Here is a 19,067-nt window from a genome sequence, read left to right as displayed (position 1 = left end):
GCGGCACGCAGGGAGCAGAGGGGAGGTGAGACCTGTTGAGGCGGCTCTTTGGGGAAGTTGCTCTGATGAGAATGCAAACTAGTAGTTCTTGGCCACAGGGCATCAGAGCTGTCTTACCTACACCTGTTTTATTTTCAGGTTGGCATGACTGGGATACTTAATGGGAAAGAGCCAGGAGGGAGGGGAAGCTTCAAATGCAGAAGGGAATGGGGGGTGAGGGAGGAAAGAAGCAGGTAGAAGTCTCTGAGACGGGCAGCAGGGAAAGAATCCATGCGTGGAGACGTCATTTCTACGGAAGAAGAGGGAAAGAATTGGGAATCCAAGCAAACTATCCTCGTTAAGAGACTCTCAGAGTAAGGAACAAGAAGGAGCTGGTAGCAGAGGGGACTGTGGTAGGTGCCACCCAAGAGCCCTCACATCTCACTGCATTCAGTCCTCACACCAACATAACTACCATGAGGGCATTCTTATACCCATTCTACAGGTGGGGAAACTGAGGCCCAGAATGGTGAAGCAACTGGCCCAGATTGGGACCTGAAACCAGGTTCTTCTGATGGCCACACATCCTTCTGTCTCGGCAGAAGCTGACCCCAGAGAGAGGATGCCTCCCACTCAAGGCTTCTGCTATGTCCTCTGCAGTCTGAGGGAAGTGGCTGGAATCCGATCCTGCAATACCCTCACTGTCTTCTCTGTGTCTCACATACACAGAGGGGCTGAGTCCAGAGGGAAGAAAACAGCCTCATACCTGGCGCTTTCCTTCCACACACTAGCTTCCAGAGCCGAGAGTCGTTTGACCAGAGAAAGCAGAGATGGAGTAGACCCTTCCCTCCCACCACCGCAGAGGGCCTGGGAGGGGCGCTGTGGGAACGGGTCCCAAGCCGACCGGGGAGGCCTCATCTCAGTGTCCAGCATGGAGCCGGCAAACGCATCACCTTTCTTTAACCTGCCATGGAGGGTAGCACTGCCAGGGATGCAGAGGCCACCCTAAAAGCTGGCACTGAGGGACTGTGCTATAAATAGCCTTGCTCAGTCCTCCTTTCTGGTCTCCCAAAGCAACAAACAAAGACAGGCCATCACCCAAACAAATGCGCCTTCCCTGCCCCCTCCATAATCCCTCCACCTTCAGGGTCCTGCTCTCACTTCCCCGGCCCAGTGCAGGCCCCCAACTCTCCCCGTGTACGGGGTCTGCTCCTGCAGAGCCCTCGGTCGAGGCCCTAAACTGAGCTGGGGACTCAGGGCAAGGGCCCTCCTAGGCCTCTGCATCATGCATTCACTCAGGAGAGTGACTGGATGCTACCTGCGCGTTGCTGAGGGCCCTAAGAGCAGGGCCTGCAGTGATGAGGAAGGCAGGTGAGTCCTGCCCTCAGGGAGGAGAAAGGTGATGACAAGGTCAGTGACAGTCTGCACTCCCTCCATGCTTACTGAGGCCAGTGCAACCATGATTCCTACTTTACTGATGGGAAAACTGTAGCTTAGGGCAGCAACATGCCCAGAAAGGCAGAGGCAGAACCTGAAGCCTCATCTATCCAAATTCAGAGACAGTGCTCGGACCCATGGCCTCATCTTGGGGAAGGTGGACTAGAAATGTGTCACCCAGGGAAGACAACTAGGCAACGAAGCTGGTCTGTGGGGTCTGGAGCTCCCATGCCAACTTCTTCTATCACTGCAGAAATCCTCCTCCCAGGTCGTGAGGAAGTCCCCTCCAGTCCCCTCCACTTTCCAGGATTCATTCCACAGTTCTCTCTGCCAAGAATGTCCCTGTAAATTCTCACATGCCTTAAAAATTCTGCCTGTCCTTCAAGCACCAACTCAAATAATACAAAGCCTCACCAAGTGCTTCCTTGGTCCCCACCTGTACCCTGAGGATGGGTCCCTCCTTCCCCATGAAGGTGCAGTGAGCATCTACACGCACCAGGCACTCCTAGGGCAGGGGTCAACAAACAGTTTCTGTAAAAGGCCAAATAGTACAGATTTAGGTTTCGCAAGGCATATGGTCTCCGTCCCAACTATTCAACTCTATCCTTGCAGTGTGAAAGCAGCCAGAGACAATATGTAAATGAACACTATGGCTGTCTTCCAATAAAACTTTATTTACAAAAACAGGCAGCAGATGGGATTTGGCCCATAGTTTCCTGACCTCTGTCCTAGGCTAATGCTTCCCAAAGAACACTAATCCTTTAATACACCCTGAGGTCACACTGGGACCTCACTGAGAAATGGCTGCACATTATAGCCCTCCTTAGAGAGTCCCAATGCTCATTAGACTATTAAAGGCTCTGAGAAGTCCTGCAATAAAGACACCTCTACAGCTCTGTCTAACCCAATGTTTCCCAATCTTATTTAGAACTATTCCCCATTAAGGTGAAAATTAAAACCACAATGAGATACCACTAGGTGCACCCAAGAGGACAGCTGTAATCAAAAAGACAGACAACAGGGCTTTCCTGGTCGCGCAGTGGTTGAGAGTCCGCCTGCTGATGCAGGGGACACGGGTTCGTGCCCCGGTCCGGGAAGATCCCACATGCCGCGGGGCAGCTGGGCCCGTGAGCCATGGCCGCTGAGCCTGCGTTTCCGGAGCCTGTGCTCCACAACGGGAGAGGCCACAGCAGTGAGAGGCCTGCGTACCACCAAAAAAAAAAAAAAAAAAAAAAAAGACAGACAATGATAAATGTCCTCAAGAATACGGAGAAATGGAACCCTCACATATTTCTGGTACGAATATAAAATGTTCTGGCCACATTGGAAAAGTCTGGTAGTTTGTTAAAAATTTAAACATAAAACTCAGCCATTCCACTCCTAGGTTATTCAAAAAGAGCCAAAAACTGAAAACCACCCAAATGTCCATCAACCAATAGACAAACTGGGGTCTATCCATACAATGGAAAATTACTCAGCCACAAAAAGGAACAAAGCAGTGATACATGCTAGAATATGGATGAACCCTGGAAACATTATGCTAAGTTTCATGAGGACAGTGACAGAGACCACACACTGCATGACTCCACTGAATATGCAACATCCAGACTACACAAATCCACAGAAACAGATAGAAGGTGAATTGGCTGCCTGGCAGGGACAGTGAGATTAACTATAAATGGCATGAGAGATCTTGCTAGGGAAATGGAAATAGTACAAACCTATTTTGCGGTGACAATTTCACACTTGGCAAGTTTGCTCGAAAATCACCTACTTGCACACCTAAACAGCGTGCAGTTTATGGCATGTAAATTATACCACAAAGCTATTAAAAAGTTGTTAAGAAGGAAGTGCCCCACCACGTTTCTGCCTTTCCAAAGCAATACCTCCTAACTTTGTGTAGAACACACTTTGGCACAGAGCACTGGGCAGTCTCACGTATGTTATCTTGTTTTACACCCACTGCCCAAAGCAGACTGAGGCTCCAAGTAGATATGGACCTTGCCATAGATCACAAACTGGAAAGTGGCAGAGCCTGGCCTTGCACACCAGTCTCCTGACCCCAAGTTCAATGCCTGTTCTGGTCCTGCATGGCTAGAGGGTAATATCCAGCAAGATAGGAAGCAGTAAGGAGAGGTGTCTATAAGTAGGGATCCCACGCCACAGAAAGGGCCTCACTGCTCCGTGGCTGGAATCCCAGCGCCCTCGGGTTCCTGCCCTTCTCCTCCTTACCAGGACTCAGCACAGCCTTCCCAGACCCCCGGGTTCCCCTGGTACAGCAGCTCTGCGTTATGAGTGGCCAAAAGCTCAGGGAGGGTCTGACACCTGGCGGGGTCGGCCCCTCCAAGACACTCTGTGTTAAGGCTGGCAGAGAGCCACTGTCTGCGACGGAGGGACTGCGGGCAGGAGAGGCACACATGACATCAGGAAAAGTCCTGGACGAGAGATCCAGAGCAGGAGCGGGCATCTGCCCCCAGGTCCAGGGTATCCCACCAGGAGGCCTCTGTGTTTTGAATGACACCTCATCCACCTGAGTTGTGGGGTGGGAGAGTGGGGACAGGCTGAGAAAGGGCAAGATGCAGGGGTGAGAGGAGCCACCATCGACTGGTTACTGCCCCCCTGCTCCCGTCACTTTATGCTGACTACACCTGGAAGGGTGGTGAGGTGCACCCATTTGCCAGGGAGGAAAGTGAGGTTCAGAATCACCTGCCCAGGGCCCCCATGAGTGAGTGGGAGAGTCAGGTCCCAGCTCTGGTGCTTCTTCCTCATCTTAGAGGTCTTCCAGGGAAAGCATGGAGCAGAGTGTGTATGTGTATATGTGTGTGTGTGTGTGTGTGTGTGTGTGTGTGTGTAAATCTGGAAAGTTTCAAACACTTTCTCCTGGTTTTATTAGAAGTAATAAGGAATCGAGATAACATGCTAAAATTTGGGAACAACCCCTTCTGAGTTACTCTCTGCCTGAGCCTGAATTCAAGTCATTCATGAACCTCTTGTGCCACCAGCTGCAGGGCCACAACATACTCCAGGAGGCCAGCATCAATTTCCATCTCTCATCACAGTAGATCAGAGTCCGCTTGCCTCACACTCAAGGCCTGGTTCAGCTGGAAACCACAGTATTCTGTTAAAAGCAACGTTCAAGTCATTTCCTAAAGGTACCTCTTGAAATCCAACAAGACAAAAGCCAACAGGTGTTTTGTGTTTTGTTTGTGCTGGGCGCTGGAGACAAGTCATTCCTCATTCGTTCCTCCCTCCCTCCACCAATTATACATCTCCGTCTACAGCAAAACTCTCTCTTCAAGAACCTAGGGCCACAGGGCTGCAGATAGAAGGGACACACCAGTCCGATTCTGCCCCGTGATAAAACAGGAAGCTGATGGCATTTCAGGCACGGGCGGGAGGAGCATGTACGGAAGGGTGGAGGGATGCAGGTGGGATCAGAGCGGGCCGGCTCTCAGCCCAGCTCCAGCTCTTGCTAGACAAGAGAGGCACTTTGGATAAGTCCCTTAACCTCTCCCTGCCTCAGAATCCCCTGAGTGAGATGGGAATCTGTTCAGTGATGCTGTACCATGTATCCCGTGGGTGGGTGGATCAAATGAAGCAATAGGCCTGGAGGGCCATGCTCAGGGCCAGGGTACACAGTAGCTGCTTAGAAACTAACTGCAACTTCCCTTCCTTTACTTCATCCATCAGGATGTAAAAGGAACCTCAGTCAGAACTCTTCTGGTTCTGTAAATCACTGCTTCCCATTACTCGGTGTAAGACATCCACTATTTATGAAAACAAATGCCCTCATAGCTGATTTTATATACAAATATCTTTAATGATCAAGACTGGATAATACTAGGAGTTCTATAAAAGAGAGCTGATCTAAGAGATGAATTACGTTTCTGAACCTGGGAACTTATACTCTTCAACAGACAGGGCAAAAGCAAAGTAAGAGGACACAACTCCACGAGGTTAAAAAACATTCATTCATTCATTCAATCTGCCATCCATGTGTTTGAATAAATATTTTGTGAGCACTTAGAATGTGCTGGCAGGACAATAGGGAACAAAACAGGACAGTCCTTGCTGGCATAGGGCTTATAGTCTAATGGAGGGAGAGAGAGAATAAACTAGTAAAAGAGACACAAGGATTTCAGATAAGTCCTATGCAGACAATAAAACAGACAGATGGGGTTGAGAGGGACCGGGGTGCCGATTCAGCTGATAAGTGGAAGCAACAGGATGGGCAGGGAGGGCTTCCCAAATGACACGTGAATTAAGACTCAATGATAAGAACGAGCCAGACACCCAAGGACTTGGTGAGGAAACTTCTAAGCAAAGGGACTCTTCTTTGCAAAAGCTGGACACTGAGCCTAGGACAAGCCCAGGACATACGAAAGACAGAAAGAAGCCCGGTGCAGAGGAGGGCAGAGGGGAAGACGAAGGAAGCAGGGGCGGCCCCGGGCCCACAGCAAGAATTAGAGTTTCACTTCAGCAACTTGGAGCCCAAATTTCATGTCCAAATTAAAATCAGTTCAAGTGGCCACATGATTTAGAAATAAACAATTTTTTAAAACTTCCTCCAGGAAAGATAAACCAGAAAGACAAGACTGCATCCTTCTGCATAAAGATAGAGAACTGAATACCCTTAGAGCTTAATGCAGGCTCAGCACACAATATGCTCTCAACAAATGTGTGCTGAATGGATGCCACACAAAAGCGATTTCAACTGTATACATGGCGAGCATGCAGTTGCTTGCAAAACCCTGGGCGAGAGGGATGAGACGACTGAGAAAGGGAAGTGAAAATAGACCAAAGCCCATCTGATGCTACAATGCCGGTTACACTCTTATAGCACTCAATCCCTCCAGAGGACATGGGCTCAAAATGTAAAACCGCAAACATATTGAGATAAACTCACGGGTGCCAGATGCATAATGAGTTACTAAGGGAAACCAGGGTGGCCTGATTTTGAAATCTGACATGAGGAAGACAAGCCGCCCCTGCCCCACAGGCCCCCTGCCTGAGCCAGAACCCAGGACTGACCCAGAGCCTGAGCTGTTCTCCCTGGCTAAGCCAGTAACATTAATTATTCCCTGAAAAGGAAAATGAACTTTCAAGATGCCAGATGCCCAAGGTCAGGGTAAAGCCATGGGCAGCCCTGCGGAGGGAAACAGCACCTTGTAACTGACTTTATGGGAATCTACGGGCTTGTCTCTCCTCCGCTTCTAGAGGGCTAGAACGGCGTCTTACATTCCCACCACTGCCAATCACGCCAAGTGTCCTTACGTGCACCAGGAGCTCAGACGTTTGTTGAATGAATGAACAAGCACACAACTGAGGCAGTCCATTCTGACCAAGCAACGTGGCCCTGAATAAGGTCCCTGGAGTTAGAGGCAGTGAGAGCGAGACAGTAAGAGCACACTATAGATGGGAACCAGCCACACAAGGAAACAGCAAAGAGAACTAGGAAAGAAACATTTTTAAGGACACTTGATCCAATACTTGAAGGGCTGTCACATGGGAAAGGAATTAGGCACGTTCTACCCAAAGCCCCAGAAGCCAAACTATGACTGAATTCAAGGAAGAACTTTCTCCTAGCAGAGCGTTTGCCAGGCTGTATTTAGTGGAATGCTAGCGTTCCGGGGTGGGGGATGGGTGGGGGATGAGGGGAAAGAGTCCAAATGATTGCACAGGAAAATATGTTTGGGAATTTGAGTTAATCAAAGGTAATGGATATTCTTACTGAAGGGCATGGCTTTCAGCCCTTCTCAAATTTATGTGGCTCCAAATAGCTTTTCATAGGATGCTACAAACATCTCACAGAGTCTCTACATTCCAAGTTCAGCTCTGAGGAGAAGATGAATTAGAGCTGTCTGATAAAAACACCTTACGAAGGAAGGAGCGTCACACCAGCATTTGAGTACTTTTAGGATGCAGAATTCAACATTGCATAGATGACACAAATGCAATCAGAGTAGAAAACTAGAACGATGGGTTCATTCTCACATTGAATTTCATTTTGAATGACCAAGTAGAAGACAAAAAGGCCCAGTTACAAGTGAGGACACAGACTCGCTGCCCTTCCCACCACTTGGTGTCCAAATGAGTGGGTGACATGGATATGACAAAGGGATCCTCAAAGCCATCAGTGCTGTTCTGGGGAGCTTAGGGACAGGATGAGTTCTTGCCAGAGCCCACTTTGACTCTCCTCATGTAGTATTTTCTAGAAAATATTGCCTGCCACCTTCCTCCCATGTACCTGTACATTCTGTAAATATTCACTGGGGGCCTTCCATAGACCGGCAGTAGTGAGCAAAACCAGAAAAGGTACTGCTTCATGACTACCTCCTGGGGAATTCACACAATAAACAAACATATTGCACAAATAATAATTTAATCGAGGTTTTCCATACATGTTACAAAGGAAATGAATGGTACAAAGCAACGTAAGTTACACAGAGAACTTATCCAGTGTAGGATTTGAGGTTGTGTTCCCTAAGGGAGCACAGAGACCATGTTTGGCAGACACTCAAATGTGCAGGTCCTAAACATTCCACTGGAAAACCATAGCCCAGTGAGGCTGGAAAAGGTCACACAGCACCTCCTCCCACCCCCCAAGAGCAGCCTCTGCTCTAGCATAATGTCATATGGATGCTCTATTTGGGACTAAGACTCAGTAGGTCTGGAGAGAGCTAGAGTTTGCATTTCTAACCAAGTGATTCTAATGCTGCTTCTCTGACAACCACATCAGGCAGCACTACTTCATCAGGCATTTTAAAAGAACTAAATAGGGGCTTCCCTGGTGGTGCAGTGGTTGAGAGTCCACCTGCCGATGCAGGGGACACGGGTTCGTGCCCCGGTCCGGGATGATCCCACATGCCGTGGGGTGGCTGGGCCCGTGAGCCATGGCCGCTGAGCCTGCACGTCCAGAGCCCGTGCTCCGCAATGGGAGAGGCCACAGCAGAGAGAGGCCCGCATATGGCAAAAAAAAAAAAAAAAAAAAAAAGACCTAAATAAATGGAGGGTTATACCATGTTCATGGACAGAGAGGCTGAATCACAAAGATGTCAGTTTTCCTCAAATTAACCTATAAGTTCAATATTCTCCCAACCAAAATCCCCACAGAGTTGTTCTGTTATTATTGTTTTTTAACTCGACAAGCTGATTCTAAAATTCATTTGGAAGACTAAAACAATTTTGGAAAGAGCAAAGTGAGGGACTTGCCTTATGAGGTCAAGGCTTAAAATTAAACTATAGGTATAGTATTGACACACAGTTAGCAAAAGAGATGAGCAGAACAGAGAGCCCCTAAATAGACATGTGCTTGTAGGAAAACTTTATATGGAAGATGGCATTACAAATCAGTAGGGATAGGATGAACAGTTCAGCAAATACATATATATATGTGGCTGGATTCCTACCTTGTACCATATGCAAAAAGAAAATTCCAGGTAGATTATATTACTGAATGTGAAAAAACAAAACTTTAAAACTCTTAAAAGGACCCCACCCCCCAAAAAAAAGAAAACCCAGAAAAAAATTTTTTTTTACAACTTTGGGGTAGGGAACTATATCTTAAATAAGACACCAAGTGTGCAAACCAAAAAGAAAACTATTGGCAAATTTGAATTCAATACAATTTATGCCATACATAAACAAGAAAGAAAAGCCACACACTAAGAAAAGCTATTTGCAGCATGGGTACTAATACCTACAATGTATCAAGAACTCCTACCTATGAGAAAAGAGAAAAGGATATGAGCAGAAAGTTAATGGATGAGGAAACCCAAATGGAGCAAAAAAAACATGAAAAGATGTTCAACCTCATAAAGTAATTAGAGAAATGCAAATTTAAAACAGTGGGATACAATTTCATATCCATTACACTGGCAGAACTTAAAAACTCTGACCAGAACAAGTGCCTAGGTCTAGAATGGGGAGAAGTAGAAATTCTCGTTCTACTCTTGTTTGGAGAGTAAATTAGAACAATTCCTTTAAAAAGCAATTTGACATAATCTGATAAAAGTGACAATGCATGAACCCTACCTCCCAGTAATTCCACTGTTAGGTATATGGCCTAGAAAACTTGATTTGTGCAGAGAAGCACAAACAAGACATTCACTCAGCTTAATCGTACTGGGAAATGCGAGACAGTCTAAATGCCCATCAAGAGGAGCCAGGTAAACACAATGTAGACTCTTTATATATGGAAATACTATACAGCAGGAACAGAATGAATGAACCGAAGCTACATGTATCAATATGGAGACCATCTCAAAACCAATATTGAGCAAAGAAACAAAGCTATAGGAAAAAGTGAGTAATGGATACCATTAATATAAAATTTTAAAACATTCAAGGAAGACTTAGCTATTATTTGGGAGATATACATAATATGAATATATATGTATATATGCACATGTGTGTATGTACAGAGGGAAGTATTTTATTTATATTAATATTTATATAAATAAGTTATATTTATAATTATAAACTCATGTTCTTTACATTCATTTTATAGAATGATAAATCTAAATTCAGCATAATGACCTCTAGAGAGGGAAGGAGAAGAATGGTATCTGGGAACAGAATAAAAATCACTCATAAAACCACTGTCCCTCTACACTATCATTAAAGTAGGGGAGGGTCTTCAAAGAAGCCAGTCCTTTCCAGATTAAAAAGCCTCAGAAAGCCTTTAGCCACCCTTCAACCCACAGAGGAAACTGCTCTTCAATTCCTGGGGCACTGCACAATTCTGCACATTCACAATGTAAATCATGCCCTCTAGGGGTGTGCAGTGAACAACGTATACAACCGTACGTGGCAGCTCTCGTGACTCCAGGGCCACAGACCCCTTTGGAATACTGATGAAAAATGCCCGTCTCTGGGAAAATGCCCACCCACACAACTACTGCCTATACCGTCTGTGGATTCAGGCACCTTCCCAACAGCCATCAGCAGGCCTACGCTGGTCAAACTCTTCCAGAAACAAGGGCTTACAACCTCCGGAAGTGCTTGCAGACAACTCTGTGAGGCTAAAGCTCTTCCTAAGTACGTTGAAAACCTGCCTCTTTACAACCTCTACCCGTTAATGTTGATGTACTCCCTTTCCGCATGACATTGCTGCTACTGAGAGAAAGCTAACCTGCCCCCCCGGAGACTTCTGCTTTCAAGGCTAAATATATTCTTGACTTAGTTTATTGCAAACATGCCAAATCTTATCTGTTGTTAAAAATGAATTTTTAAACTGCCCATCATTTTACCAAGCGCTTCTTGTCCCAGTAAGTAAATAGGCATGCTGACATGTCATCAAAGAACAAGAAAGCATTTCTCTCAGCTGCCCCTTTGGGAAACCTCTCAAGATCTCCATTCTGGCTTCCAAAGCAGCCAGATGCCCATAGAAGCCAGGAAGTACAAGGCTGGAGGCAGGGTCAGGTTTTTTCCAAGGGTGGGGGCAACGTTAACTGAGCAGCACCAGGACAGAGCCCCCCCGGGGCCAAAGGACACAAGGTGTTTCCACTTACTCCCAAAACTCCATGACGGGAGAGGTGGCATTCTGTAGGGACACATGGCTGTGGTTGGTTGTGTTCAGTTTCTGGAACTCCACGCAGTTCTCTACAGTGGAAACAAGACAAGAAACACAGGAAAATTACCCTCCGTGAGGGCTGGATCTTGGAAAACCTTCAGGGCCGATGGTGCAACCAAGCAGTTTCACCCAGCCGCTCCGGGTAAACATGGCTCAGAGAGCACTGTGGGGAAAATCAATCACTTACAAACAGTTTAAGGGGGAGGCTTGGCTTGATTCAAACAGGAGGAGAAGTTTGGGGGGCAGGGTACCTCCTTTCTCCTATTCCCACGAATATGGCCTTTCCAATTCTTTCCTCTGGCCTGGTTCTTGAATCTTTCACCTTTTCCACTTCCCTGCCTAAGGCCTGTCCATAGCATTTACCTGTTCTGCTCAGTGGCCCCGGCAGGAACAAGGGAGCTAAAGGGGGGCGTCAGCCATGGTGTCCCTGGGCCAGTAATGCCAGTGAGACTCAGTTTTTCTTCATGGAAGAAGAGGCTAATGTCACAGCTGCCTCATAAAGACCTGATGACTGGATGAAATAACATCCAAATGTGTAAAGAATCCCTAATTCCTTCATCATTCCCTCAATCCAGGAAAGGATTTATTGAATATCTCTTCTCATTTCATGAAACTTGATGACCAAGAGAGATTTGAATCTCAAGTTAAAAACATCTGAGTGTTCATCCTTTAAGGCCCAGGTCAGCCTATTAACCTCTCCTCCAAGAAGCCTTCCGTGATCTCTATCTCCTGAATTCTAAGAAAGTTAGAATTTAAAGGTCCTCCAAGGAACCTCCTTCTCCACGCCCTTTATTTTGAAGAGGAGGAATCAGGGTTCAGAAGTAGTCAAGGGACCCCACCCACACCCATTCCCCCCTCACAAGTCACCAGCCAGTTACGGGAAGAAAACGGAATCAACTCCAGCCAAGGCTCCACCTCCTTTGCCATGGTTATTGCCTGGTTCTGTCTGCCACCATGGGATCTGGGTTTCCTTCCTGCACCTCCCTGTTCACAGAGTTACCTTAGTCACCAGACTGTGAGCTCCCAGAGGACAGGGCCTCCTGCACCCATGCGCTTCAAAGCCCATGCACCCAGCACAGTGGCCAGCACGGAGCCCGTGTTCAGCCTCGCTCTGGCCCTTCGCTCTCCTCATGTGTGCACGAGCCCTCCAACTCCATCTATAATCTCCAGAACGTGAAGCCTTCCTATATGTGATGTTTCACACAGGTGTTCACATGCCTTCAGAGAAAAGGGAATGCAATCAGTGGAAGAAAGCTTTGCAGCCCACTGGGGAAAAGTTCCCCAAGTGTCTGCCCCCTTCCCACTTCTCTGGGCAAGTGCTAACCATATTAGGAAAGGAGATGGTCTGTGGGGTCCACAGACAGTCCTAAGAGAAGTCTGGGAACCTAATATTATAGGCAAAATGCCTGAATGTACACTTGTGCCTTTTTCTGGAGAGGAGTTCTCAAATATTTTTTTCTAGAGTAAAAAAATGTCTCAGACACCCAAGGTTGACATGGTATTTTTTATTAAAATGACATTTAATCTTTTACAAATAAGTAATGAATTATAAAGTCTTTGTGATTATAGTATTCAAACACCTATAAAACCAGAATTTACAAGTTAAATACCAACTATACTATGGAACCAACACAATTCAAATTGATAGCATAAAATGGATGTGTATGATAATGCCATCTTGTGAAATTAAATCAATTTCCCAACAGAAAAACAGAACTGACAGGTAGGAGGCAGGGTCTATGGAATTAAGCTTGCGTATTTTTTTTCTTTTTGCGGTACGCGGGCCTCTCACTGTTGTGGCCTCTCCCGTTGCGGAGCACAGGCTCCGGACGCACAGGCTCAGTGGCCATGGCTCACAGGCCCAGCCGCTCCGCGGCATGTGGGATCTTCCCGGACCGGGGCACGAACCCGTGTCCCCTGCATTGGCAGGCGGACTCTCAACCACTGCGCCACCAGGGAAGCCCAAGCTTGCGTATTTTTCCATGCACTATTTGAGATTCAATTCTACCACCATTTTTCTCCGGTCACAAATTTGCAAAACCTTTGTTCCTACAGTTTGTTGCATTCTTGGCTGGACTTAGCATCAATGACCATTTATGAATTAAATCTCTCTGCTCTTTTTCCCTTGGCCACCATCATCCTGTTCACCAAGAATGCACCTTAAATTGTAAACATGGACAAAGTCAGGCACTGAGATCCCCCAACCGTCCTCATTTATAAGGTGGCTGTGCAGATGATCCAGAACATGCACATATTTGTAGAGTATCCTCAAAATAAAGATGCACAATTAAATTATCATGGAGGACTCACAGCCCTCCAAGAATATGTCCTTGAATTTTAGTTTGATAAACAAGACCCCACAAAATGTGGTGGGTGGGGGAAGCAAGGCAAAGTCATGCAGGGATAGAAGCTAGTTCACAGCGTTTTCTTGGTCTAATGCCCACTGTTCCTTCTGCTGGTGACCAACATCCTACCCAGTCTTACTGTGTCTCAGCTTTCAGGATGACTGGCCACTTCCATCGACAACCTAACCACAGGTTACAACACAAATGGCGAATAGGTTAAAGCATGTGTGTTGATTCCAGTCAAAAGGTGGTGGCTGCCTAGACTACTGAGCAGAGTTCTGAGGCCAAGACTAGACTCAAAAGGAAAGCGTTCTACAATCAACTAGTGATGTCTGCACTGAGCACAGCCTCCAAAGATAGGGGTTGAGAAGTATTTGCCTTCCCTAGATTGTAAGATTCAATCCTGACAGGATGACAAATTGAAAAGTAAACAGTATATTAGAATCCAAAGTAATGTAAAAAGTTACCCATTCAAGGCAAGAGGAGGGTGGTGAATTCAAGTATCTACCTGGGTAGGACAGGTAGAGTAAATGAGCAATGTGAGCTGGGTGGGGACTGTGGCCAGCTTGAGGACAGAAGCTTCAAGCAAAGGCAACAGACGGTTCTCAGCTGCAGCCATTGCTGCCAAGTAAGAATGTGGGAATGTGGCTCTGGTTTGGCCAGATCTTTTTAATTTTTCAAGAGAAGCTGAAAAATCTGGATTTTCATGTCAAGCCTTCTGATTTTTCAATTTTGACAACCAAATACATTTTTGAAATTTGCTGGTCACTGATCTAAAGCCTAACTGGCTGACAGGCCCCCTGTCTGCAACCCTTGATCTAGTCTAACCCCTTCATTTTACAGAGGAAAATCTGACACTCAGAGGCAGGGCTGCAATTGCAGCCCAAATCCCTGAACCTCAGTTTAGTACTTCTTCCTTGCATCCCTACTCTGTGCAGGAAGGGTTCAGTCTCTGTATTTGGCAAAGCAAGGAAAGAGCATCACAGTTCTTCTCCCTGTGCCAATCCCTGGGCCAGTGCTCAGCTCAGGTTCAGAGCTGAAGAGTGTACAGAACAGGTACACTTTCAGTGGAATCTGGACTCATGGCAAGAGACATGACATACCACCAATCCCAGGTCCCCCAGCAGGACCATCAGAGAGACCCTCCCTGGAGGCCATACCTGTGTTCCATTCGTGCCCACAGGTGGCCCAGGGGAGCTCGGTGGTGAAGCAGTTGCTCAGGTAGAAAATGGCCCACGCCAGGATGATGATGTAGTACACGTTTAGATGGGCCTCAATCACCTGCGTTGCATAGCCAATGCCTGAAAGAACGAAGGAAAGGCAGTGATTTGTCTCTCTCCGCCTTGTTAAAAGCTGCCCTTCACAACCTGACATCACCCAGGAACCCTTTTACTTTCTTATTAACTCAGCACTTACCTTCAAATAAAGGGCACACTTTCCTCCAACACGTAATGCCACCTTCACTGGTAAATTGTCCCAGAGCTGTTTCCAGGAAAAAAACAGGAATCCCACAGCATATAAAAAACACCACATAGGGAATCAGGAATGCCCCTGCAAGGATGCAAAGTAAGTGAATGAGGTTAAAATTGCCTCTACCACTTCATGTTCAGCCCTTTAATAAGCACCTACTAGAGGCAATACCTCATGTGCTCTGAGCTTGAGTTCAAGTTCCTGCTATGAGGACCAGAGTCAGAAAATGTGAGCCTGGGTTTGTACTCTCTGCTGCCTACTCCCTTGAACAAGTTTATGTCACATCTCCCAGCCTCAACTTCCTCAACTGTAAAATAGGGCTTTAATACTTAATATTGGTATCACTTATCTCACAGAACTGTTGTGCAGCTAAGATGATAATGTAGAAGAAATTGTGTTATATGCTTGATTCTTTTATTTATGCATTCTACCCTCCAGCGCAGGTCAAATTCATTCCCTCCCTGAATGCTACATCCTTCTTTTATATTCTAAAGTAACCTCAACAGGCCAGGGGAGGGGGACCTCTTCTTCTTACTTGGGAAATGACCTGCAAAAAGTCTTCATAAAGAAAAGCATTCTCAAGGAGATATACAATGAGCAGTAACAGGCCCTTGTACATGAGCCCCAGGTATGAAGCTGAGCTATGAGCAGTTCGTAGCAAGAATCCGTCCAGAGAGGCTGGCTTTGAGTCAATCTGAGAAAAGACCACCGTAAGCTTTAGTGCTTCCATCTTGAAACACAATACCCACTGCCTGAGCCTTTCTGTGAAACAAATTAAATAACTGAGGTGAACATGAGCCATTACAAGAAGAAAGGGATTTTTCCAAATCCCTTATTCTCTCTCTCTTGTCTAATAACAAAGCATGAAAACACACGCTATTCCCCACCATCTGATCCCACAAATGAAGGCTTTCACTGAAATTGCTTTTTGCTAAATGAAGTCCCTTTAACCACAGGATTAAAAGCAACGATTTTGATCAATCCTGATAATAGGACAATATTTACCAGGTTTTGAAAAGGTCTTAGTTTTCTATTTTTACAAAGTTTCACCTTGGGAAAGAAATACTAAACTATTGTTGCAATTTATGAGTAGAACTTTGTAGATTTTTTTAAAAAGGTAAACAGTTGATAAGCAGATACCCCAACTATATTAGAAGGCAAAAAGTGTGTAAAAGAAGAGGGTCTGTTTGCTGAATATAAATCTAAGTGATTAAAACAAGCCACAGAAGTTTCCCGAATATGCTGTAATTTACCTGTGAATCCTCTAGAACCTAACAGATGACACTTTCTGAAAGCCTTGTGGCCTCTCTGTTCACAAAGCTAGTAATCCTTTAGATAACTAGCTCAACTAAACCAGGATATCTGTGCACCCAACGGAGACTCTTGTCTCATTAGAGTGAAAAGAAAATGACTCATTTTTAAACTTGACTCACTACAACCTTTTATTTCATCTGAGGCAGAGTTTGTAATTAATGCAACTTACACTATTTTCTGATTTTAGGAATGCATTTTTTCTTGTTGTTTTGGCATAAGAATTTCCCGTATTTAAAAAAAAAAAAAGAAAAAAGATGTTAAAACAGCTCTTGCCTGGGACTATCCCAAAGGGTTTCCACAGGCATCTAAGTGGACATGGCAGCTTGCACAGGCTGAATGTGCAAAGAGAGGCGGATTCCCAGATGAGGGCACGGGGCACGTTCGGGGTCTCTGGGTCTGCTCCGTCTCTCCCCCTTGCCAAGCCACCAACACTGGCGGCCACTTCATTACCAGTGCAGGGCAGGCTTGGAGCAGGCTGTGCCTTCAGGATGAATGTCTCCAAAGAAAGGGCCCTGGCCAAGCAGTACCCTTTTCACTCTCCCTGCAGCTGCCCGCACAGGAAGTCCCGCTCCACGAAGCCTAACAGTGTGGTCCCTGCCAACCTCTGAGCCACCTTCACTGGGGTCTGGGGATCTGCTGGAGGGACACAGCAAATAGAGGGAGGAAAACATAGACACAGACTTCTCCTTGCAGAAACTGTGCCACTCAAGGTTTCACAAAGTCCTTTGCCACGGAACTCCCAGCTGTCCTGCTGATATGACAGGTGGGGGCTCCTAAAGTCTGGAGCCCCTTCCTTGGGCTGGGAGATTTGAGGACTCACTGCTGCATCTCCACCAAACTGAGTCGGACACGTTGTCTCTAGAAACAACCCTCTCATCACCTTCCTTTCCCTGACCCCTGCAAGCTTTAAGCATCTTCTAAACATCCAACTATTATTGTTGCTATTTGTCATGAGTGACTCTGAGACCAGTAAAAGAAACTGTTTGGTGCCCATTTTCCCACCAGACAGTCCTGAAAATAGGCCCTAGAAAAGGTCCTACGGGCAAATGAAAGGCAGGGAATCAAACAGCAATGCCTCACCTAAAAGTTCTCCCTGTTGTCATCCAATCCCACTTTAAAACCAGGCCTTTGGTGTCAGAATCCCATCTTTACCCCTTATTAAGTGAGTGACTTCTCTGGCCCTTAGTTTCCTCATCTGCAAAACGGGTACAGCACTGCCTACAAAGATGACTGTAGGATGAAATGAGATGATGTAAGTAAAGTTTAGTACGGAGGCTGGCGTTTCAACAAGCGCTCAAAACCCGAGCCTACTCAGATTATGAGCCCCTTTCCTTCATGCAGGTTTCCAGTCAGGAAAGCTGAGGCTCAAAGGGTCTGTCTCCTGCCCCAAACATGAAGGGCTCCTCGTCTCGGTCTGCACCTCACGCTGGGACAGAACACACCTGGCGGACAAGTCCCCGCGTGCTAGCAGGTGGTACACGCAGGTGCGAAGTGCGCATGCGCACTGGGACGGCGCGCCTTGCTCAGGGGTAAGCTCGCTCGCCAGGTGGGCCGGGCCGGCGTTCTCCGCGAGGGTCCCCCTACACGCAGGCGCGGGAGGGGTCTCGCGCTCACCCCTAGCTCCCCGCCCCCACAGGGCTGGCTTCCCCCAACGCATTCTCCTCAGGGCCGCGCGTCGCCTCACCTCCGCCGTTCTTGTAGCACAGGTAAGGGAAGCGCCACACGTTGCCCAGCCCGATGATTTCCCCTGCCACGCTCAGCACGAACTCCACCTTGTTATTCCAGTGGCCGCGCTCGTGGACTGCCTTGTCGCGCTTGTCGCGCGGGTCGCGGGCGGACGCCGCGCCCCCGCTGCCGCCGCCGCTACCCAGCACCTCGGACTCCCGCGCCTCCTCGGCAGCCTTCCCGTTGCCCAGAGGCAGCGCCTTCTCCGCCGTCATGGCCGCGCTGGCTGCCTCGTGCGCCGGGCCGGCTCTGCGCCGCCGCCCCGGGCGGGCTGGCTTTTCAGGAGGCGCGAGCAGGCGGGAGGGGGAGGCAGGGGGTGGAGCTGAGGGGCCGGGCCGGGCCAGCGCGGGGACGGGGACGCTGTGCGGCGGCCCGGCGGCCCGGCCCGCCCGGCGCCCGCGTCGCCTCAGCCCGGCTAGGCCGGGCCCGGGAGCCCCGTGAGCACCTTGCGCGCGCCGAGCACCTTGCGCGCGCCGCACCGCGCGCGCCGAGCACTTTGCGCGCGCCGAGCACCTTGCGCGCGCTACCCCTTCCTTCTCATGTCCTACCCACATGGCCTCTTAAGAGTGGAAGGGTCCATTCAGGCCTAGGCTGGGCTCCAGGCACCAAGCCCTGAAGTTCCACCACTCTGTAACCTCCAACCTCCTGGGCCTCAGTTTCTCATCTCTAATAAGAGAAGTGGCTGTAGAACAGGCTTCTCCGACTTTAACGTACACACCAAGCACCTGCGGATCTTGTTAAACTGCACATCCTGATCCAGTGGGTGGGGCTGGGCTGGAGCTTTGGCGTTTGGAACATGTGCCCAGGTGATGCTAATGCTGTTGGCAGGGACCACACCTGGAGGAAGAACGGAGTAAATGAACTCCGGGTTTCTTCCCAGTGCTCAGACTGTGAGCTCCCCTAGGGAAGGGACACCTCCAGATCTTGTCCAGCCTGGCACCCACTGCTCTAAACACAGTGACTCAGGACAGTGTGGCAGTTAAGCACTCCTGTCCAGACTGGCAACTCTAATTTGAATCTCATGCTCCACCTATCTTAGTCTACTCAGTCTTGGGAAGAAGTCATCTGACCTCTCTGTGCCTCAGTTTACTGATTTGCAAAAAGGAATACCAACAGTGCTTTTCTTATGAGTTTGTGTGTGTGTGTGAGTTAATAAGAAAATGCTTATAAAGTATTTAGTGTTTTCGAAGTGCTCTATGAACATTAGCGATTATTAGTATTAT

General features: G+C 47.6%; 1 protein-coding gene across 1 annotated transcript; it reads right to left on the bottom strand.

Annotated features, from left to right (window-relative positions):
* Positions 1–7,829: 7,829 nt before the first annotated feature.
* Positions 7,830–18,537, bottom strand: SLC6A11 (solute carrier family 6 member 11). The gene is made up of 4 exons (XM_089919715.1): positions 17,804–18,537; positions 14,752–14,886; positions 14,496–14,636; positions 7,830–11,019 (listed from the first exon to the last, which is right to left on the bottom strand). The coding sequence occupies exons 1-4, from the start codon at positions 18,396–18,398 to the stop codon at positions 10,925–10,927; spliced, it is 966 nt and encodes a 321-aa protein (XP_089775841.1). The 5' UTR covers positions 18,399–18,537; the 3' UTR covers positions 7,830–10,924.
* Between the last annotated feature and the right edge of the window lie 530 nt (positions 18,538–19,067).

The sequence above is a fragment of the Delphinapterus leucas genome, chromosome 10 (assembly GCF_059928025.1).
Source record: "Delphinapterus leucas isolate spDelLeu-1000000601 "Yukka" chromosome 10, BTC_Dleu_Yukka2, whole genome shotgun sequence".
Classification (NCBI taxonomy): Eukaryota; Metazoa; Chordata; class Mammalia; order Artiodactyla; family Monodontidae; genus Delphinapterus; species Delphinapterus leucas.
The sequence above is the reverse complement of the archived record's forward strand: the minus strand, read 5'-3'. Positions and strand labels throughout refer to the sequence as shown.

Excerpts from the sequence above, each read along its gene's own strand:
- SLC6A11 (XM_089919715.1), bottom strand. The coding sequence starts at position 18,398 with ATGTGGGTAGGACATGAGAAGGAAGGGGTAGCGCGCGCAAGGTGCTCG. Across the intron at positions 14,887-17,803 it reads GTGCTACAAGAACGGCGGAG|GGGCATTCCTGATTCCCTAT; the intron begins GTGAGGCGACGC and ends GCATCCTTGCAG. Across the intron at positions 14,637-14,751 it reads AGTGTGCCCTTTATTTGAAG|GCATTGGCTATGCAACGCAG; the intron begins GTAAGTGCTGAG and ends TCGTTCTTTCAG.